Raw genomic sequence first — 22,674 nt, 5'->3', positions numbered from 1 at the left:
TTAGCTTGGAAATTTTCACCATGATTAATCTGGAAAAAAATCATAAGATAGGGAAAATCCAAATTACCCAGAGATAACCATTGGTTTAGGACAATATTTGTTCAGATTATTTCTTAGTGAAAGAAATGTATCTTGGGGCTGGGGATGTGGCTCACGCGGTAGCACGCTCACCTGGCGTGCGTGCGGCCCGGGTTCGATCCTCAGCACCACATACAAACAAAGATGTTGTGTCCGCCAAAAACTGAAAAATGAATATTAAAAATTTAAAAAAAGAAATGTATCTTATTTTGTACAAAAATAAATTCACGGACACTATCAAAAAAGTTAAAAGACAAAAAAAAAGAAAGTTAAAAGACAACCCATAGTCTGGGATGAAATGTTTCAAATCATTTATCTAAGAGTCCACTATCCAGGATATATAAAGAGCTCTTACAGCTGGGTGTAGTGGTACACAGCTATAATCCCAGTGGCTTAGGAGGCTGAGGCAGGAGGATCACGAGTTCAAAACCAATCTCAGCAATTTAGCAAGGCACTAAGCAACTCAACGAGACCCTGTCTCTAAATAAAATATTAAAAAGGGCTGGGTGGGCATAGTGGCACAGGCCTGTAATCCCAGTGGCTTGGGAGGCTGAGGCAGGAGGATTGCGAGTTCAAAGGTAGCCTCACCAAAAGCAAAGCCCTAAGCAACTCAGTGAGAATTTGTCTCTCTATAAACTACAAAGTAGAGCTGAAAGGCTGGGGATGTGGCTCAAGTGATAGTGCGCTCGCCTGGCATACGTGGGGCGCTGGGTTCGATCCTCAGCACCACAGAAAAGTAAAATAGAGATGTTGTGTGCACCGAAAACTAAAAAATGAATATTAAAAAAATTATCTTTCTCTCTATTTAAAAAAATATAGAGCTGAAGATGTGGCTCAGTGGTTAAGCACCTCTGAGTTCAATCCCTGGTACCCCCCCACCAACAAAAAGTGTTCCTACCATGAGGTAGCCTTGATATTGGGACCTACTTATACATAATTTAACTTTATTCAATGACTATGAAAAGAGTAATTAACTCCATTTTATATATAAATAAACTGAGTCTTTTAAAAAATTTTTATAGTTTAGATGAACAGCATGCCTTTATTTTTTTTTTTTTTTTTAATGTGGTGCTGAGGATAGAACCCAGTGCCTCACACATGCTAGGCAAATGCTCTGCCCCTGAGCTACAGCCCCAGCCCTAAATTGAGTCTTATTAGGGGGATATGGCTCAGTGGTTAAGTGCCACTGGGTTCAATTCCTGGTAAAACAAACAAACAAACAAAAACAACTCTTACCACACACCAGCAGGACAAACAGCTCAACTCAATCTCCAAGCCAGCAAAAAGGGCTGGTGTGTAGCTCAGTGGCAGAATGCTCACCTAGTCTACATAAGGCCCTGGGCTCCATCCCCAGCAACACACATACACAAACACGTGTGCACACATACTCACTCATTAATTTTTAGGGAAATGCAAACCACAACCAGTCTGAGCCAGACATGGTGGTGTGCTGGCACCCACCTGTAATCCTAGCTACTCAGGAGGCTAAAGCAGGAGGATTGCAAGTTAGAGGCCAGCATGGAAATTTAGCAAGACCTGTATTAAAATAAAGAGGGGATGTGGGGATATGGCTCAATGGTACAGTGAGCCTGTTACTATCTTGCACCAGCAGGACACCAATAACAGAAGCAGTGATGAGCACTGACAAGCACCTGGAGAACCAGGAGCCCTGGCACTGCTGCTGGGGGTGTGAAAGCCGCAGTGGAGAACAGGCCGGTTGTCCTTCAAAATGTCAATTATCATATAACCCAGCAATTCCATTCCTGAGTATATATCCAAAAGAATTGAACACCAGCATTTTTTACAATTGGTAACAGGTAGAAACAACTCAAATGTCCATCAACAGATAAATGGGCAAGGAAAATGTGGTGTGTGCACACACATGGAGTATTACTCGGCCAGGACAAGGAAGCAGCTTCTGTCACACCACACCACAGTCCTGAATGAAACAAGCCAGACACAAACAGCCACCTGCTGTGAGACTAAGGATATCAAAAGTCCAGAACAAGGCTGCTAGGGTTTGGATCTGGAATGGCCACACATTGACAGCTCAGTCCCCAGCCCATGTCACTACTGGGAGGTGGTAGAATCTTTAGGAGTTGGGCCCTGGTGGGAGGAAGTAGGAGACAGGGCTGCTTTGGAAGGGCCCTGGTACCCTGGCCCCTCCTCTCTCTGCTTCTGCACTACCATGAGGTGAGCAGCTCTCCCCCATGCCTGCCACGATGTGCTTCCTCAAAGGCTGCAGAGCCCAGGGACCATGGACTGAAACCTCTGAACCCTGAGCCAAAATAAACCTGTCTTCCTTTTAAGTTGACTGGGTCAGGTATTTTGTCACAGTGTTGCAAAGCTGAGGACCACAGGGGGGTCCATAGAGAAGTGGTTTACCCCCCAGTTACTTCTCTTCTCCGGTACTTGTGCCTGTGCCTCTGGCCTTCAGCAGCCCTGCAATTCACTTCTCTGTGGCTTGAGCCTCTCCTCCCTCTACAGCCTGCTCACTGCTGTGCCTGCCCCTAGCCATGCAGAGGACACTGTGTGAAGGAGTGGAACCCCTAATACATCCAATTGCATCTAATGTGTCTGTCTTTGTTAACCTATACACATGTGCTGGATCTTACGTTCTCAAGATCATTCTGATTTTTACTCAGTGTGAGCGCAAGCACCATCCCGACTGTCTGCCTGAAAGCATAAACCTAAATATTTTATTGACCATCAATCAGCATTCAGAACCCCCAGGCTCATCTGGTCTGACATGGTGTTCCTGTCATGGCAATGGGGAGCCCTGACAATGTGGCGAGTACTGTCTGCACAGCAGGCACCAGGAGTCTGCTTGGGCTTCTTCCTCTACCTAGTCCTAGCTGGTTCATGCCCATTAAAGAACATTCCTATCTGAGATGTCGATGTGCCTCTGGCGGGTGAGCCTCACCAGGGCTGGCTTGGGTCCTGATGCACAGACTGTGTCCCTGGACTCCAGGGGGGACAGAGCCTTCCTCATGACAGTGCCCGGACCTGGCCTCGCTGAGAGTCTAGAAGCACAAGGGACAGATTCTCCCATCCAATGCAAGTCTGCCGGCGTCAGATCCAGACCCCTCTCCCTGTCTCCCGAGGGGCTGCTCACCACCCGAGGCCACCATTCTGGATGACACCTGGCTGACTCAAGACACCTGACCCTGTGTCCCTTGGTGGCCCTTGGTCACAGCTCAAAGGTCACTCCATGTCTCTGGGCAGATGGGCTGGGCCTTCCCCACAGGCCTCCTGAGGCAGGGGCTACAGGTAGGCTATGGCTGCAGGACTGGAGCACAGAGCTTTCTTTTTAGCCAGTGGACAATGACCAGGGAATGTGTCAGCCAAGACCTGGGTGGGGCTCCCAGGCCGGGCTGATTAAACAGCAGCCAGGAGCTCACCAGACCCTTCACCAGGACCAGGAGGACTGAGCGGTTGCAGCCAGACCAGAGCCCTCCTTCCTCACTGCCCCCTGGGCTGGCACAGCCCCTCCCAGAGGCAGCCCTAGCAACGGGCCTCTTGGGAGAGCAGGATGTAGTACAGGGCAAGAAAGAGATCTCTTTTAACACCATGCAGCAGCCCAGCGGACCCTTCAGAACCCTGGATTCTGGTTCTTAGTAAAACAGACCTGGGCTGGGGACAGGGCTCTCAGGACAGGGTGGTGATATCTGTAGAGAAACCTGGAGGAGGAGACAGGTCTGTGACCAGGGCTGTTGTTCTAATCTGTGAGAAGCCGTTGGCAGGAGCAGGCACGGGACAGGTCAAACCCACCCGTCCCGTGAAGGAGGAGGAGAAGGAGCTGCAGGTCTGATGGGAGCAGGGGCCCGCAGTATATGACATGACCCGAGGTCAGCTGTCTTCCAAATCCAGACCCATGTACAGACCCAGGACTGTGGGGACGGCCACAGGCAGTCGAGAATCGGGCTAAGGCCAAACCAGGCCCCCTCGTGTTCCTGCCACAGAATGACCTGTCTGGCCTCTGGCTCTCAGATACCCAACCGACAGGGGAGTGCTAAGGTGGGGAGGCTACCAGGACAGATTGGCCACCCCCCCCCGGGGTCAGAGGCTCTCTAGGAGAGAGAGGCCCCTGCGGCACCTGCCCAGGAAACAGTGCCAGTGAAGCCCACAGTCCACAGGTAGAGTAGCTTCGTTCCAGACCCGGAGGCAGGGCAAGGCCTCCTTGCCTGTCCCCAACGGCCTTGGAGGTGGCTTCACCGATGCTGCGCGCCATGGAGTAGCCTCTTCCCCCACACTGTGAGTGGTTGTGGGAACCACGCACAGAGGTTCTGTCCCAGGGAAAGGCTGGTCTTGCTACCCTGGAACGCCGGAGCAGTCCCACTCCTGCAGCCCTGCCTGCTTGGGCCTGTAAAGAGGATCCTCAGGGGCGCCCATCTGCTGGTTTCCTGGTCTATGAGCAAGACACACAATGGACATGTGCTCACACTACTTGAAAGTCTTGCTTTGACCTTGAAAATCATATCTGACATCAAATGGCTGCCTGAGTGTTGATGGGTACTGTCACCACCCAGAGTTGAGGAAAGGTGGTGTCACCGGGCAGAAAGGCATTGAGAATGTGTCCACCACTCACACATACAGCAAAGGTGGGTTTGGCAGGGGCATACGTGGCCCAAGGAGGGCACACCTGCCTCAAATACAGAGGATCAGCCCCAGGACTCTGAAGAGGCTTTGAAGAGTGCACCAGGAGCAGGGTTGACCAGGACCAGCGTAACGCCTGGGCAGATCAGGGCCACCTGAGGCACAGCTGTGGGGGTGACCAAGGCCAGGGTGATACACAGCACCTCTCTTGCCACATGCAGCTGCAGCACAGCATGAGGGAAAGACACGGCTCAGCACTTTGAGGGTCCCACCCTCGAATCTGGTCTGACCTCCTTTGACTGGTGGAATGTGCTGGAAGTTTTGCTATTGGGTTTGGAACCCAGGCCTCCACTTGACCCTCCTGGATGTTGGCTGAGCCTCCCTGAGAAGGCAGGGTAGGCTGGGCAGGATTCCAGGCAGCTGGTAGAGAGCCTAGCATCAGTGATGCAGCCCTGAGCATCCGGCACAGTGCCCTCTCAGTCCAGTTGACCCTCAGCCAACAGCAACTTCATGAGCGAGGCCTCAGGCAGCCTGGGCTCCCTCAGAGCCTCCAGGTGAGAGGAAGATGGCAGGTGGTTGTTAAACCATGTGACACTTAGTCTTAAGGCAGGTGGCGCTGAGTGTGGTGGAGCAGACGGGCAGCGCAGCAGCCGCCACAGGGCTGCAGACAAGTGCCCTTGACAAGAGAGGAGAGGGTGCCCAGCGTGAGGATACTGCACTGGGGCCTCTGCTAGGACCTCACCTCTCAGGGCTAAAGGAGAGGGAGGCGGCTGCCAGGCTGGAGGTAGTTGGGGACCCCAACCCTAAGGCTGGAGTGGACCTTGGCCAGCATAAGGCAAGCGAGGAGGGCACCGAGCCAGGAGGGAGGGAAGGTCATTGTGAAGACTGTGGAGTCCCCGAGGACTGTGGCAGCATGGCTGGGAGAGTGGCGGGAGCCAGGAGTAGTATCTAGGAAAGGGCAGCATGGCGCAGGGTCAGCACTGGGCCCCTTCCACACAGGTCTTGTCAGGAAGTGGCAATGGGGGGGAGCCTGCCTGCTCCAGGCGCCACAGCCCAGCGAGAGTGGGGAAGCTGCACCGTGGAGAGAAGGCTCTGCCGGGCTCCGAGCCCCCCGCAGCGTGACAACAGCAGTCCCCAGGCTGTGCCCACCCTGAGTACTCCGTGTCATGAAGCAGTGATTGCCATAGGCTGCTCTGTTTTGAGTACAAGGACTGAGGCGCATGACTCCACACCTTGTTTCTACAAGTAAACAGCCACCATCTGCCTGGCACAGCCATAAGGCTCAAAATAATAAATAAATGAATTAATTGCTTATGAGAATGACCCCTGTGAACTTATCAAATCGATCAGAAGCACAGGGGTGCAAGGGTGTATCAAACATCGGAAAAACCAGGCCCATGAGCTTATCGAACACCCCAGAGCACCAAATGACATAATGCCCTCACCTGAGGCCCATAAAAGGAGGGGCACCCCAAGATTGGACATGACAGCACCCTGCCCATGTCACCTGGTCACTTTTCAGGAGCCTTGCCCAGGAAAATCACCACAGCAAGGACCTTCCAGATACCTGTGCTCCAGGGTTAGCACAGTGTGGTTCCTCCAGCCTGTGATGCCCACACACGACCCCTCCAAGCTGAACAACCAAAGTTGACATCCAAGTGGACACTGTGAAGCTGCCTCTGTCAGAACCTTGGCCTAGAATAAGTGCCTACACTCTGACAGCTCCAAATAGCCAGGAACGATCTATTTGGCTGGTTCATGATCTTATCTGACCACTACAGATTCTTTGCATCTTATCTGCTGTCTGCTGGAACAGGAAGTAGGGAGGAGGGAAAGATCGCTGACCCTGGGTCCAGGATTCAGTCCATCCCCAATGTCCCAGTCATAATGCTACATCATCAATGACTCCCAAATACTGCCTTTTTCTGTGGGTTGATACTGGAATGGGCATGCAGGGCCTCTGCTTTGCCAGGTGTGGGTCCGGGCTCAGTACGTGTGAGCTGGCCACTCACAGCTACAGCTGGGACCATCTGGTGTCCTGTGGAGGTGCATGTACAGGGCTGGTGTTGGCTGTCAGCTAGGCCTTTATGATACCGTGAAGTACATATTTGATCTCTGTCTCCTTGCATACCAGTTGAAAAATACCTGTAACTTCAAAATAATGTGTCTTGGGCTGGGGCTGGGGCTCAGTGTTAGAGCACTTGCCAAGCATGTGTGAAAGACTGGGTCTGAGTCTCCGCACCGCATATAAATAAATGAATAAAGTAGGGCTGGCGATGTGGCTCAATCCGTAGCGGGCTCGCCTGGCATGCGTGCGGCCCGGGTTCGATCCTCAGCACCACATACAAACAAAGATGTTGTGTCCACCGAAAACTAAAAATAAATAAATAAATATTTTAAAAAATGAATAAAGTAAAGGTCCATCAACAACAACAAAAGATTTTTTAAAGAGTGATGTGTCTTTGTATATCAAGTGCTGGCTAGTAACCCCCTGGGTAACTTCAGCAGGGGGCCCTGAGGAGCAGATGAAAGTCCGGTTGATCACCAGTGACCATTGATCTAATCCATTATGCTTACATGAGAAGCCTACCTTAAAACCCAAAGAACAGCCAGGCATGGTGGCCCACACCTGTAATCCCAGTGACTCAGAGGCTGAGGCAGAAGGATCGCATGCTCAAAGCCAGCTTCAGCAAGTTAGCAAGGCCCTAGTAACTTAGGTCCCCTCTCCCTGAAAACAAAGGGTCTGGGGATGTGGCTCAGTGGTTAAGTGCCCCTGGGTTCAATCCCTGGTAACCAACCAACCAAACCAAACCAAACAAGCCCCCAGGGACAGGATTCCCAGAGCTTCCAGATGAACACTTAGAGGTTCCTCAGGACAGTCCCCGGGGAGAGCATGGAAGATCTAGGACCCTTCTCCACCCTCTTCCCCTGTGTCTCTTCATCTGCGTGGCTTAGAGTACACTTTATGATAAACCAGTGAATGTGATTCCCTGCCTTCTGTGATCCACGGGCACAAATTGACTGAACCAAGGAGGGGGTGGTGGGAACCCTGAGTTTTTGCCGGTGGTCAGAAGCATAGGTAAGACCCCTGGAGCTGGTGGCTGACATCCAATATGGGGCCAAATCCTTAATCCATGCATGGGGTCTGATGAGATCTCCAGGCAAACAGTGTCATCTGAGTTTGAGGACACCGGCTGCTCCATTGTTGAATAAGAGAGTAGGACACACTGATTTTTTGTTGTTGTTGTATCATCAGACCCTGGCAGGGTGCCAGCTGCAACACACACAGGCCAGGGAAGCCTTCCTCATAGCATGGGGCCAGGTCTCAACAGCAAATGTCCCAAGGCAGCAAGGTGGGTGTGTACAGCACCTTTAAAATTAAGCCTTAGGGGCTGGGGTTGTGGCTCAGTGGTAGAGTGCTTGCCTAGCATGTGTGAGGCACTGGGTTTGATTCTCAGCACTCTATATAAACAAATAAAATAAGGAACTAAACATCAACAACTAAAAAAAAAAATATTAAAAAAAACAAAAAAACCCTCAGCCTTAGAAGTCTGTCTTGCCAGGCCCCTGTCCTCACCGGGACACATCACAAGGTTATGGACCAAGAGGTCAGTGCCCCTTTTGGAAAACCCAGTCTGCCACACAAGGGAATCACCACCATGACCCTGTGCAGCCCAGGACCCTCCCTTCCTACTCATAGTGGAGGCCCAACGCCCCCAGGAAGATCCTTTAGAGGTCAAGTTCATATTCAAGAGGCAATGAAGGGACAGTAGAGGGACAAGGGAAGAGTCTCAGAGAGATGCAGCTGGACAGCAGGCACAGCCTGTGACAAAGCTGGTGCTCATGCACTCTTGCTGGGGACTGTTTGCACAGGCCCCTCAGTCCTCGGGGGGCTTTCCTTCAGCAGGAGGGGGCACTCAGGCAGAGCAGAGGTGAGAACAGGCAGTGTCCTCTCTGTTCAGCTGGGTGGCCAGACCTGGGGAAGGAACAGGGCTGCGGCTGGTGAGAATCTAGCGCTCACTGTGTGCTGGGCACCCTCAATGTGTTTTGGGGATAAGATCTCATTTGTCTTTCCCAAGGACTCTAGGGTAAAAAGAGAAACCAAAGGTTCAAAGGGGAGAGGTAGGGAACACAGAGAAACCAGGGAGAACCTTGCTCTCAGGCTTCTGCTCCACTCTGGGTCCCTTGTATGCCTGATTTCTTTCTTCCCAAGGTGAGGCCCAGAACACAGGGACAGGCTCAGGCCCTCAGAGGAAATTCCCCGCAGGAGAAGGGGATACTGTGGACACTGGGGGTACTTTCCAGATTGACAGCCAAGCAGAGGGTGCACCCCATGTAGACTTCAGGGGTTATAGGCAGACTCTCCCCCCACCCCACCTCAGTGCCCCATGAGAACAGGAGGACTATCTGCTCCCTGCTGGGATTCCAGAGGGCTTCCCCAAGGTGAAGCCAGGGGCTATGCTTCCTCTAGACTAGGGCCAGACTAGGGTTGACCTCAGAGGGGCAGCTTCAGATGGGGCCCCAAGGACTGGCTCTCCAGACCTCTCCCTGGGCCAGAAGCCCCCAGGACCCTGCTGGCCCTACCTAACACTTCCAGTCTTCTCTTGGCCCCCGTGACCCCTAGGATTCTGGGGATGCCAATCCCTCCACCTGGACCTTGCAGAGCTTCCTTCCCGCGAAGAATCCATCCTGTAGGCTTCAGGACCACCCAGAGGAAGGAGAGGCTTCTCTACCACAGCCTACCCCTCACTTTCTGTCTCTCCAAAAGTGTGTTTGCTTTTTGTTGGTGTGTGGTAGGCCTCCTCCACTGGACTGGGAGCACCAGGAGGGTCTCCAGCCCTCGGGGCTCCAGGACCTCAGGAAACCTCCACCATGGATGCAGGACGTCTGTCAGGCCATGTATGCTGGGGACCCTGAGTGCTAAACAGAAAAGCAGTGCCCATGGTGTGATTCAAAATGAAAACAACAGCAAGCAACAGACAGAAACTTTTTAACAATTGCCCTCAGAAGAAAGGCACATCACCATTACATCCTTCTACCTGGCTTGTGTCATCACCCTGTGACACTGCCAGTCTGCCCACATCAGATTGCCCTATGGTGTCACCCAATGCCACCAACTGCCTGCCGAGCTCAGCCAGTCACCTCTCTCCAGCCCAGTGGCTGGCGTTGGTTCACGTCCCTAGAGGCCCAAGCCTGCACTGCATGCTGCACACGTGCAGCCTGAACAAATTTGGAGACTGAGGAGTTGTGGAGGTCGGGCTCCCCACTCCTAGAGGGGCTTGTGAAATTTCCTTTCAGACGTACTGCACCGCCGCGACGGACCGCATCCCCCGTGCGCTCCGGCTTCCACGCGGCGGGTAGGTGAGCCTACAGCCCGAGCACCCCTCCTGGCTCGCGCCGGGAACCTGCCAGAGCGGGGCGCCGCGGTCCCACTGTCCGGGCTGGCGGAGCAGGCGCGGCAGCGAGTGAGTGACAGCTGGGGAGGCGGGGTCGCACGCCCGCGGAGCTGAGCTGGAGAGGCGCTTTGCCCATTGGCCGACGCTAGTGTGGGAAAGGACGCCTGGCCGGGTTCACAGGCCCCGCGGCGGTGCGGCCTTATATAGCCGGCCACTGTCCCGGTTCGCGGGCTTTTGGCCGGAACCCGCCAGAGGGCGCAAACCTTCTGCCCGGCACCAGAGCGCGGGGTGCAGGATGCCGGCTGACACCCCAGAGAAGCCGAGCGCCTCGCCGTTGGCAGGAGCGCAGGCCAGCGCCAGCCCGACCCCAGATAAACCCCGCAGCGCGGCAGAGCACCGTAAGGTGGGTTCCCGCCAGGCGTGGGGGGGGTTCGGTTGGGGGCGGGGCGGCCGAACGCGGGACTCAGCCGCTGCCCGACCCGCAGTCCTCGAAGCCCATCATGGAGAAGCGGCGCCGAGCGCGCATCAACCAGAGCCTTGCTCAGCTCAAGACCCTCCTCCTGGACGCGGTCAGGAAGGATGTAAGTCGGGGCCGAGAAGGGGGAATCCAAGGACTGAGGCTAGCGGAATGGGACATGGCTGAGTTACAGACCACCACCCTGTCCCTGCCCCCAGAGCTCCCGCCATTCGAAGCTGGAGAAGGCCGACATCCTGGAGATGACGGTGATACATCTGCAAAACCTGCGTCGCTTTCAGGTGACAGGTGAGGCGCGGGTGGCAGCGGCTAGGGGGCGGGAGGCGCACAGGGCCACCGCCCTGGACACGACAGCTGGTCTCTGCCGCTCCCGCAGCCGCACTCAGCTCGGACCCCGCTGTCCTGGGCAAGTACCGTGCAGGCTTCAACGAGTGCCTGGCCGAGGTGACCCGCTTCCTGGCTGGCTGCGAGGGTGTCCCGGCCGAAGTTCGCTCCCGCTTACTCGGCCACCTGGCAGCCTGCCTGCTCCAGCTGGGGTCTTCGCGCCGCTCGGCCTCGCTGCCCGCCGCTGCAGACGAACCGGAGTCCGAGGTCTACGCTGGCCGCCCGCTGCGGCGCTCCTTAGACGGCCCCTTTCCCCTGCTGCGCCCAGGGGCCGCGTTCGCGCCTCTCCTGCCACCTAGGCTGACCCTGGCGCCTCCCGCCGCCCCCAGGATGGGATCTCAAGGCCGGAGCGGACCCTGGAGGCCGTGGCTACACTGAACTGCAGCGGGTCCCAGGGCCGCGGCCTTGGCCAAGACTGTAGCAGAGAGTATTTATTTCCAGAGGCTTGGGGTGGTTTTGCTGTCTTTGTGAACAGCCTGGTTCAGGCCCGCAGAACGCCCAAGTTGGTGGTCCTCGGGCGGCCCGGCAGCCGGCTCCGGGCAGACGCGCCGGTTGGTGCCTCTTTTCCGAGGCCCCGCCTGTTCGCAGACCCAGCCGTCTCGCAGACTGGGTCCTCTTCCGGCCCGCCCCGCAGCCGGGGCCTGCTATCGGGCCGCCCCTGCCTCTGGAGCGTTGGGATTGCTTTGGTCCGCGGTAGGGCGGGCGACCCGCTCGGCGACGCTGGGGTGGGAATGGGAAGCGTGCCCACGGGGCGCAGGCAGGAAGGCTTCCCGGAATGTATCTCAGTACTGGAAGGCGGTCGCACGGCATCTCTAAGGGTACTTATCCCAACTTCTCCCCGGACCCTGGGAGGTAGAGATCCGCCTTTTCATGCCATTGTTTCCCCGGGGAGTTATCCTTCGCTGGGGTGAGGACTGTCTTCTTCCTTTGAAGCTCAAGGTTCAGCACAAAGCCGCCCCGTGCACCCAGGCCGACCCCCAGGCCTGCACTGGTAGGGGTCCCAGCAGGGAAGGGTGTCTGGGAGAGGCTCGCAGATGGTAATCTGGACTCAGGAGACATTCCTGCCATGAATCCTGAGCACCTGCCTTTGGATGCAACTAAGGTCACCGAGCAGAAGTGCCAGGCCACCCTAGCACGCACCCGGTGCGCCCTGCAGCCACAGTCCTGCTACCCTCCAGAGCGGCTGCTGGAGGGAGGCTGTGGTCCACGTGCTTGAGGGAGTGGTCCGGGCCACAAGCTCAGACCGCAGGGAGGCTTCCAGAGCCCTGTGCAAGGTGTACTCAGACCCGCTTCTCAGCGGCCGAATTCATCAGACACCTTCCTGCACCTGCCTGGATGGGCCATCAGGGAGGTGAGTCCCTCTACCACAGGCTTATCTCGCCTCTCCCCACGGGTTCGCCTGTGGGCAGGACCACGGAACCTGGCAGAACCCTCCAAGTCTCTACCAAGACAGTCACCCTGCTCTCTGCCTCCCTGGGCTCCCGGGGGCTGGGCCAGTGCCCCTGAACAGCAGGTCACCATGTGGGCCAGCTGCTGTACCCTTGGGTGTACGTACATGCAGGGACTCTGCTCCCTTTAGATCTGGGTGGAAGGAGAAGGTGGAGGCTGCCCTTGGCAGGAGGGCTGCAGGGATCTGCAGAGGGTGACTGGAGGAGGGGAGATGTTCAGGGAGGGTAGGGCCCCTGCTGGGAACTGAGACTGGTGTGTAGGTAGGGGAGGCCACTTGCTCAGAGTTGGGTTCCAGACACACTGCAGGGAAAGGGGGACTCTCTGCCTGGGTGGCCAAAAAGAGGAGGCCAACCAGGATGCCACCTGTGAGGTTGGGCTTCAGATGCCCCCTCTCCCCAGAAGCAGCAGCATCATCCACCCCTGCCCCTTACTTCTTGATTCCTGGATCTGTTATGGGCCCTGTTGCCAAAGGAATCTCTGTGGTGGGGACCACTTAGCCCTCGGGGACTACTCTGGCTCCACAGGACCCTTACACTCAGATGGGCAGACCCTCCTGATGTCTATTCCTTGAACTCAGTCCCCTCCCCAACTTTCTCCCCACTCTCTATGTACCTCAGACCACTCCCCTGCTGCAGGCTTCTCCAGCTGTCTGGGTCCAGGGGGACTGTTCTCCCGCCAGCCACACCTGTGTCCTTTCAAACTTAGCACCTGCTTAAAACAGTGGGCTCAACCTCAGCCCGTGCTGAGCTAATCAGTTGGTGTAAACAGTGTGCAGAATGGGAGTTGGGGTCTCTCTTGAGTCAATAGGGAGGTCCTAGGAAGCATAGCCTGGGCTGAAGCTGGGTCCCCAGAAGGGGACACTAAAGGGATGGTTCTGGGTCTCCCAGGCTGCCCCCTTCTTGGCAACTGAGAGTGGCTGGGGCTCAGGAGCAGTGAGTCCCCTACATCTGAGTCTCAGCCTTTCTACACACTAGCCAGGACACTGCTTGACCCTGTTTCCTACCACCACTGTGTGGGCTGAGGCAATATAGACCCTCATCAGGTGCTTTTCTGCAGGGCTGCCCTCATAGTGGGAGCAGCGCCCCCAAGAGTGGGTGTTCCCACTCTCAGGGGGCCTCTTCCTGTCCTCCCTACCCTTCTATATATTTCCTGTTTCTGAAGAGACCCTTGGGTCTTTCCTTGTCCCTCCCCCTCCCCCAGCTGTTCATGTCTTTGCGCTTGTCTTGCAGAGGCTTCCTGCTGAATAACAGATGGAGTCCCTTTTCTGGGTGGAGGGGCACTGGTCATGGCCCTCCCAGTTCATCTCCAACAGCCCCCCTTCCAACCCCGTGCCTGGACTGGACCAAGGGTCAATAAGTGCTCGATTCATGTGCACTGTCGGCAGGCTACCTGCCTGTGTGGTGGGTCTAACTGGGTCCTCTCCTGTGGCTTGGGGACTGAACAATGACAACAGATTATAGGTATTTGAAATCTGGAGAAGAACTTATCCCTATGGTGTCAAAAGTTAGTGGCCAGGCCCATTAAACTCCATGCACTGGAAAATTGGGGCAGGGTCCGGGCTGGGGCTGCTTGGATTCCTGGCTTATGAGAGGTGAGGCCCACTGTTCCCCCGCCCCCTCCTCCCCTCACCTAGCATCCCTGCTCCAAGGCTGTCTGTTTCCTACAGTCCTACCTGTGCCTGGATGCTCTCCCTCTGCTCCCTGGAACCCCTGGGCTACATCAAGGAAACTGGGGCCCTGGCCTGGCAGCCTCCTGGGCACCTCCAATAGTCTCCTCCATGGGCCACATCCCCTTGCACCAAGGTTGGCCTATGCGACAGTGGGGCCCTGGAGAGGGGACGGGCTGTCATTCCAGGCAAGGCTGCAGGCTCCTTCCTGTCTGCTCTGGGGAAGCCAGCTGCCCTTTCCATGGAGAGAGCAACATAATAGATGAATGATAGATGAAGTCTCCTCTTCTTGGTGGAGGGGCACTGGGCAGCAGTGGCCTCCTGCCAATAGCAATGACAGTGAGTTTAGACATGGATCCCTTGATAGGACCTTGACCGTGACAAGCCCTGTGCCAGCACCTCAGCATGAACTCCTGTGCACAGAAGCTGTGAGACCATAGCATTTGTTGCTTTGAGCTGCTAATTTTTTAAATATTTATTTTTTTAGTGTAGTTGGGCCTTTATTTTATTTATTTATTTTTATGTGGTGCTGAGGATGGAACCCAGGGCCTCACACGTGCTGGGCGAGTGCTCTACCACTGAGCCACAACCCCAGCCCCAAGCTGCTAAATTTTTGTTATGCAGCAATAAGTAACAATCTTGATAAATTCTATGTAATTTACTGAATACATGCAAGTAGCATTAGCAGTACAGACCCCAGGGGTTAGAAAACATGCCCAAGGGATTCCAGAGGCCATGGGAGTGAGGAAGAGGTTGCTGGGAGTGAAGTAGGAGCAGCCACTGTGGCCACTGTGATGTGCAGAACTCAGGTGGTGCTACCGCCTACTCTCACCTGGCACAGATTCCCCAAGTGCCTGAACAGCCTGGCGCCCTGGTGGCCTGGCCCCTGCCAGCATTGGTGGTCCTGTCTGGCTGTAACCGAAGGGGCACCCTGGATCAGGGCAGGCGAGGACTCACAGTCCCCAGGGGAATGTGAACCTATGACTTGTGTGCACAGGTATCAGTTGCTGTGATTACTGTGCCTACTACCCTAGGCAGACAACCTCTCAGGTGGTCCCGCCACCCTTCTGCACAGACACACTTGACCACACTGTCTTGCCCAAGTGGGATATGGGGGCCACAGTGACAGAAGCATTAAAACAAATGTCCAGGGCTGGGGTGTGGCTCAGTGGTAGAGCACCCGCCTGGTATGTGTGATGCCCTGAGTTCGATCCTCAGCATTGCATACAAATAAAAAAATAAATAAAAGATCCATTGACAACAATAAAAAATATATTTAAAAAAAACCCACCTCCATGGTCACCTCAGAGATGTTGCTGACATCCTGCCTGGTCTCAGCACCCACCTGGTGGCTTCAGGCTCACCTGCCTGGCCCTACTGTGAGTAAAGGGCCTGAGGCATGTGTGGATGGGTAGGAGAAGGTCAGGGTAGGACACTCCCAGGAAGAGGGTGCACCTCGATGTCAAGGGCCTCCTATTGCCACAGGGGATCTTGCCTTTAGCTGGCAAAGCTTCCCCTGCTCCAACAGTCCTCACCTGGGTCATCCCCACAGCCCAATGCCATGTCTACATGAGGGCAAATGTTTACCGATTGTTCATGACAGATGCAGGATAAATGAGGGATGGAAGTTTGCAGCAGGAAGCACGTGCCGAACAGGAAACAGACTGAGGGGTACTTGTCCAGACAGACAACTTAGTAGTGGGGCAAAGAAGATTCGAGATGCCCATGTGGTATCCTGTATGTGTGTGTGTGTGTAAATGCAGAGAAAAAATTCTAATTAAATGCCTACATCTTTGCTAGTCCCACCAGGAACAAAGGAAAGGTAGTGCTGTTCAATACAGAGAATATCTAACAATATTTGGTTTTGAAAATAGGCACATGGGATACACACAGATATATACATTAGATATATGTTTTGCTCAACAAACTCTAATATCTAACAGATTGCTGGGCACATAGCAAGAAAAATTCCAAAGAATGCATAGCATATAGTAAGAATAAATGATGCTTAAATCTTTAGTGTTATGAATTCTTTCTTTTACTTGCTTATACACCTGAAGGTCAGGAGTTCAGATCCATGCCCATGACTATAAAAAAGGTCACCACATTTTGCTTCTCATCACAGACAGGTCACATCCCTGAAGAGAGTCACTCTTCTTCCTCAGGGTAGCTGATCTCTTCATGTACCATGAGATACTTCCTTTCCCGCCACCTGTGGCTCCAGATATTCACATTCTTCTTCCTGGGTCCTGACACCTTCTCACTTTGCTTCCGAGAAGTACTTGCTTTTCCCAGTGCATATTATTGTCTCTGAGCCAACTGCTTTTGGCAGTCCCCTCGGATCCTTTTCTTCCCTTGCTGGCTTCTTGAGCATCTCCTGGCATTTTCTCTGTCACATGCCAGAAGTGCTCTTAGGCGATTCATCCTGACTCCCACGGTTGCAACATTCATCAGAATCATCGCTCTGGGGTGCTATGATCTGTCCATTACAACTCATGAAAGCAGGAAGGGTGGCTCTGGGACCTCAGAGGCGAAGCGACAGCGAAGGGTGCACCCTCAATTCTTGATCCCTTCCCATGACCTCTCCAGGCCCCAGGTACAGTGGAGCCCTGGCCTTGGCTCTCCCATCCAGCCCAGGGTAAGGCCAAGCAAGCTTTTTCCTTGAGGTGGACCAGGAAGAACTGAAAGTAAATGGAGACTCAACTGCGCATCGTCCGGTTGAGCATGAGCAACTGCCTCCCGCTCAGCCTTAGGAGGAGAGGCACTGTGGAAATTCCAGGCCCAGGGGAGGGGCATCCCAGACACAGGGTATGGTCTGTCCTTGCCATAAAATAGTATGTGACAATAAGAAAGTGAGACACTGGCACCCCTGCAGACTGGGTGAGCCTGAGAATGTGCCAAGGAAAGAGCACGACACGAAGGCCACACGGCGCTCGCCCATTTACATGACCCTTCCAGTTTGCCAACGATGGAAAGTGAATCTGTGCTTGGCTGGAGCTGGCGGGGGACCCCTGCAGAACCCATCCTGATGGAGCTGCACAACTCTGACCAGAGAGTCAAGTGTAAGTGGAGGAATTGTGCCAATAAAGCTTTGAACCTCCCCCCCACCAAAAGCAACCAAGAGAAAAAAAAGTGCAACTAGAGAAAACAGGCACATTCAGGAGGAATAATAAAACAACAGGTGACAGCAGACTTCTTGTGGGAACAATGCAAAAGAGAAGACAGTCAGTCACCTCTTCACAGTACTTGAAGCAGAAACTGACCCTTATACACATATGTTCAGCTGACATGGACAGAGGTGGAAACTGACCCTTATACACATATGTTCAGCTGACATGGACAGAGGTGGAAACTGACCCGTGTACAATGTGGTCAGCTGACATTGGACAGAGGTGGAAACTGACCCGTGTACAATGTGGTCAGCTGACATTGGACAGGGGTGGAAAGACCCTTCTGTGGGAAAGGAAAGTCTCTTCAGGGAGAGACTCAGGGACAACTGGATGTGCATGTCTGAACCAGTTAACCCCACTTCATGCCTCCACAGATTAACCCAAACAGAACACAGCCCTCAGCGCAAAGTCCAACTACAGAACTTTCTGGAGAAAATTTAGATACAAAACCAGAACAGGGCATGGGAAAAAAAAAGCTGAATAACTGGCTTTATCAAAAGTAAAAGTTTGAAGGCTGGGAATGTAACTCAAGGCAGAGCACTTGCCCAGCAAGCTTGGGTTTTGGGCTTGTGTGCACGCGCGCGCACACACACACGCACGCGCTTGCTTTCCGAGAGACACTGTTGAAAATGAAAACATAAGCCTCAGCCTGGGAGAAACACACGCAAGTCAGACGCAGGGTGCTGCACTTTGGACCGTGACCGTCTCCCCAAGGCCCATGGCTAAAGGCCTGCGGTACTGTTGGGAGCTGGTGAGGCCTGCAGGAGGTAGGGCCCCAGGGGAGGAAGGGTCTGCTGGAACCCGGCCCTTTGCTCTGTCCCTTCTTCCTGGCCGCCATGAGGTAAAGACCCTCTCCAGCACTTGCTCCCTCCCATGGCAGGCTAGCTTGACGTGGGTCCAAAGCAGTGGGTCCCAGTAGCCGTGGACCAGAGTCTCTGAATAAGTCTTTCCTCCTTCTCAGTTGGTTCTCAGGTGTTTGGTCAGTGACAGCTGATTCCATATGTGCAGATGCACTGATAAACAGAGTGTGCACAGAATCCTCAAGCTGAATCATAAAAAAAACGACCTAAATAAGAAAATTAAATTTGGTCAGTTATTTCACCAAAGAAGACGTATGAATGGCAAACACATCCAGGAAAGCACACAGGATGTCACACGGAAGGCAAATTAAACCTCAAGGAGACACCGCAGCACACCTGCTGGCATGACCAGACAAGACTGGCCATGCCACGGACTGGGCATCTGGAACATTCCATCAGCACTGGGGGACCGTGGAACTGTACAGCCATCCTGGATGGCCAGTGAGGGTGGCTCAGTGGCAGAGTGCCTGACCACCTGACCTGGACCCAGTTCATCCCTAGCACCATTACAAAACAGCCAGGGCTGGGGATGTGGCTCAGAGGTAGAGCACTCACCTGGAACATGGCAGGCACTGGTGCGATCCTCAGCAGCACATCAGGAAAGAAAGAAAAGTATTGTGTCCATTTATAACTTGAAAAAAATATATATATAAATAAAACAGAACAAAGCAACAAAACCAACCTAAAAGCAAACACACTGGAAATAGTTGGGCAGTTTCTTAAAAAGATCAATACAGGGCTGGGGATGTGGCTCAAGCGGTAGCGCGCTCGTCTGGCATGCGTGCGGCCCGGGTTCGATCCTCAGCACCACATACCAACAGAGATGTTGTGTCTGCCGATAACTAAAAAATAAATAAATATTAAAAAAAAAAGATAAATACATAGCCACTACATGACCTAGCCATTCCATTCCCAGGTATTTACCCCAAAGAAACAAGATTGTACTCATACACGAACTTTCACACAAATTTCAAAACAGTTTTATAAGTAATAGCCAACATTTATAAATGCCCAAATGTTCACCAACATATTAATTAGTGGTAGCAAATTGTGATATATCCAACAATAGAATATTTATCATTTAAAAAATTTGATATGGGGCTTGGGTTGTAGCTTAGTGGTTGAGTGCTTGCCTCACATGTGTGAGGCACTGGGTTCGATCCTCAGCACCACATAAAAAATAAATAAATAAAACAAAGATATTGTGTCCATCTACAACTAAAAAAATTTTTTTTAAATTTTGATATATGCAGTAGTATGGGTGAGTCTCAAAATAATACTGTATGGCAATGTCAGGCATACTGTTCTCTTTTTTACTGTATGAACAAGCATGTGCCACTTCATAGTGATGAAAAGCAGACTGATGGTTCCCTAGGAGGGAGGAAGGAGTCACAGGGGGGCACAAGAACCTTTGGACAAAGGAGATGTCATCTCTCTGGATTATGGCAATGATTTCTGAGTATATTCATATGTCAAAGCCTAGCACATAGTACACTTTAAATATTTACAGTTTATTATGCATGATTATGCCTCAGTAAAACTATTTCAAAACAACAGGAAGAAGCCCACCCTTTCCCAAGCTTATTTATTTATTTATTTATTTATTTAGTGCCAGGGATTGAACCTAAGTGTTCTTAACCACTGAGGCACATCCCCAACCTCTTTTAATTTATTTATTTTTATTTTTTTAATTTTGAGACAGGGTATAGCTAGGGCCTAAGTTGCTGAGGCTGGCTTTGAACTGGAGATCCTGCTGCCTCAGCCTCCCCAGTCACTTGGGTTACAGACACGCACCACTATGCCCAGCTTTAATGAGCATTTAAGACAGCATGGAATGCATTAATTGCTCATTGAAAGTTAGCTCTTGCTTTTAAGAGCTGTCTCAAGATCAAGGGCTTGAAAGGGACCACATGGTTTTAGGAAAGGGCTTGGCAATCCCCCTGGAACCTCCATCTTATCCCTCTCCTATCTGGATGGCAGGGGTCAGGACCAAGGGACCCCAGGCAGAGTGGCTTTAAGGTTGTCTTTTTCGCTGAGGAGTCCTGATGCCCTCTAGTGGTATTCAGGGGCACAGCACTCTTCCTTGACCCACTCCCTCCTGTGTAGTAGGGGACTCAGCTGCTTGGATAGGTCTGGCCATCTCTTCTTCACCCAGTCACTTGGCCCACTGACCAGGTGCTTGTCTCTGCCAGTAATGGAGGCTCCACAGTAGAGCTGAGTCGTGAACGTGGCCTATTCTTCCTCCCTGTGTTGAGGCAGGCCACCACCAGGAAGGTTCACAGGGCAGGGGAATGAAGGAAGGGCTTTCTTCTGAAGGCTCGGTCAGCTCCACCTGACCCATGAGGTTTGTCCTCATCAAACCTGCTAACCCTCTCTCCTCCAGCCCTGCCCACAGCTCGCCTCCCCAGCTTGGAGGGCCTCCTGCCTCCCTGGGGCTCTGTGTTCCCTCTCCAAGGGACGGCGGCGGCGGGGGGGGGGGGGGGTAGTTATCTAAAAGCCTGGATAGATCCTGCCATCTCCTGCCCCAAGATCCCTGCAGTCTTTTCATCTCCCTGTGGGCCGTGTGGGACTTGGTTGTGTGCTCCTTCACACACACGTGGTGCCTCTGAGACGTGACCAAATGCCACTGCCCTGCCCGGCAGGACGTGGTACTGGGCCCCAGGGCCATATGGGCATGAAACAGTATGCCATGACCCAGGAAAACCAGTGCCAGGCAGCTGCAGATCCAAGTGTGGAAGATAAAGCGATGAAGATCTGTGTAAAAGCAAAAATATTCTTGTGGTTTGGGGGCAGGCAAAGAGTTCTTTAAAGAATGAAGAAGTGGAGCTGGGGTTGTAGCTCAGTGGTAGAGCGCTGGCCTAGCACGCGTGAGGCACTAGGTTCAAACCTCAGCACCATATTAAAAAAATGAAATAGGACAGCAGCTGGAGGGCAGGAGAGGCGGGTTGGTGACTCCCGGGGAACCGGGATGTGGGGGGCGTGGGGCCTGGGCAGGGGCGGTAGCTGAAAGCCCGCTGCGACAGCCTGGGTGAAGGGGAGCGGAGAGGGGAGGCCTTGGGCTTCTTTGGGTGGTGGGTGGGTCCCAAGGGCAGGCGGGCCAGAGTCCGGGTCCAGGCCGGGGATCTGACCCATGGTGCCCCCCCCCCCACCCCGGAACTCGCAGCGCGGCCGCAGCAGGCGCCGGCGCCCGGGAAGGTATTCATTCACCGAGACTGCAGCCGTGGTACGCGCTGCCCTTCCAGACCCAGTTCCCCGCGGAGCTGGAGAACCGGATTGATAGGCAGCAGTTTGAAGAGACAGTTCGAACTCTAAATAACCTTTATGCAGAAGCCCAGAAGCTTGGGGGCCCTTCGTATCTCGAAGGCTGTTTGGCTTGTTTAACAGCATATACCGTTTTCTCATGTATGGAAACTCATTGTGAGAAGGTTCTGAAGAAAGTCTCCAAGTCTATTCAAGAACAGAATGAGAAGATAGATGCTCCCCAAGGTCTCCTCCTGACAGACCCTATTGAGAGAGGACTTCGAGTTATTGAAATGACCATTTATGAAGACAGAGGCATGAGCAGTGGAAGATTAACCATAAAATTAAAGATCCCACATCCAGCTGGGACCCTCATCTACCCACTGGCTGATCACAGAGTGTCCCTACCTCCTCTCCAGAGCATCATTCCTTTGTATCTGCTGCCAGAGCCACGGTGCCATTTACTCCAAGGACTAACTTTCTAAAATTCCACACCTGGAGTGACCTCTAGTCGCTCAGCATCCACTTTGTGTCTTTAAATTGTGTAGGATTCTGTAATCTTTGGATTCGTTTCTGAGAAAACACAATGAAGCATTTCACATTTTTTATTCAAAGTGATTATAAAATATGCAATTGGTCAGCCCAATGCAAAGTTTTATTTATTTCTTACTTGCCACCAGTACCATGAAATCTATTCATTCCTTGGGGCAATTCTCCAGGTGGCTTTAGACTTCAATGAGTTTGTATTAGTGAATGTTCAGTCTTATTCCCCCAAATTAATAAATGGCTTTTTTCCAGGTGAGGGATAGACTGTGTCTGTGGTTATGCTGATGCATTTCCCAGATTTCAAAGAACTGCCAGTTTTGCCATGATTCAAATCTTGAGATTGATTTCTATTGTTCAGTTTTCAAACAGAAACTCATTGAAAAAATACTGTATAATGTTATTTGTTTTACTATAGCAGTTATATCTAATTAAAGCAGTATTGAATGCAATTTCCAGTTATTTTATTTGGAGCCTTTTATGTTATTATTGCATTACCTTGAATGTTGGAAAGATGTGGTATGTGTTGCTTGTTCATTACACAAATAAGTAAGCACAATAAAGTGGATGCTAAACCATCAAAAAAAATGAAATAAAGATATTACTTAAAAAAAAACAATGAAAAAGTACTGAGCAACAATTGTTGGCAAAAGTACTATGTTAAATTAAAAACTTCTGTTCATCAAAAGTCATGCTTAGGGGCTGGGGATGTGGCTCAAGCGGTAGCGCGCTGGCCTGGTATGCGTGCGGCCCGGGTTCGATCCTCAGCACCACCTACCAACAAAGATGTTGTGTCCGCCGAGAACTAAAATAAATA

The 22,674-nt window shown here is 52.7% G+C and overlaps 1 protein-coding gene, 1 non-coding gene and 1 pseudogene across 3 annotated transcripts; all 3 read left to right on the top strand.

Annotated features, from left to right (window-relative positions):
• The first annotated feature begins 10,365 nt into the window (after positions 1 to 10,365).
• On the top strand, positions 10,366 to 11,432 carry Hes4 (hes family bHLH transcription factor 4). 2 transcript variants are annotated; one of them, XM_027947455.2, is made up of 4 exons: positions 10,366 to 10,473; positions 10,556 to 10,651; positions 10,746 to 10,833; positions 10,922 to 11,432. In XM_027947455.2, exons 1-4 carry the CDS (start codon positions 10,366 to 10,368, stop codon positions 11,305 to 11,307), a joined length of 678 nt encoding a protein of 225 aa, XP_027803256.2. In that variant the 3' UTR covers positions 11,308 to 11,432. The 2 variants fall into 2 exon arrangements, with proteins under 2 accessions (XP_027803256.2, XP_071474772.1); XM_071618671.1 differs by lacking the exon at positions 10,556 to 10,651.
• A 3,766-nt stretch (positions 11,433 to 15,198) lies between these two features.
• On the top strand, positions 15,199 to 15,270 carry Trnat-ggu (transfer RNA threonine (anticodon GGU)). The gene has a single exon. It is a non-coding gene; the product is annotated as a tRNA-Thr (tRNA).
• Positions 15,271 to 17,012: 1,742 nt separating this feature from the next.
• LOC114102191 (golgin subfamily A member 7 pseudogene) lies at positions 17,013 to 21,895 on the top strand (annotated as a pseudogene).
• The last annotated feature ends 779 nt before the right edge of the window (positions 21,896 to 22,674 follow it).

The sequence above is a fragment of the Marmota flaviventris genome, chromosome 10, assembly GCF_047511675.1.
Source record: "Marmota flaviventris isolate mMarFla1 chromosome 10, mMarFla1.hap1, whole genome shotgun sequence".
Lineage (NCBI taxonomy): Eukaryota > Metazoa > Chordata > Mammalia > Rodentia > Sciuridae > Marmota > Marmota flaviventris.
The sequence above is the reverse complement of the archived record's forward strand: the minus strand, read 5'-3'. Positions and strand labels throughout refer to the sequence as shown.

Bases quoted from the DNA above. Each gene is read 5' to 3' on its own strand.
- Hes4 (XM_027947455.2), top strand. From the start codon at position 10,366: ATGCCGGCTGACACCCCAGAGAAGCCGAGCGCCTCGCCGTTGGCAGGA. The intron at 10,652-10,745 runs GTAAGTCGGGGC...CCCTGCCCCCAG, and splicing joins TGGACGCGGTCAGGAAGGAT to AGCTCCCGCCATTCGAAGCT. The intron at 10,834-10,921 runs GTGAGGCGCGGG...CCGCTCCCGCAG, and splicing joins GCGTCGCTTTCAGGTGACAG to CCGCACTCAGCTCGGACCCC.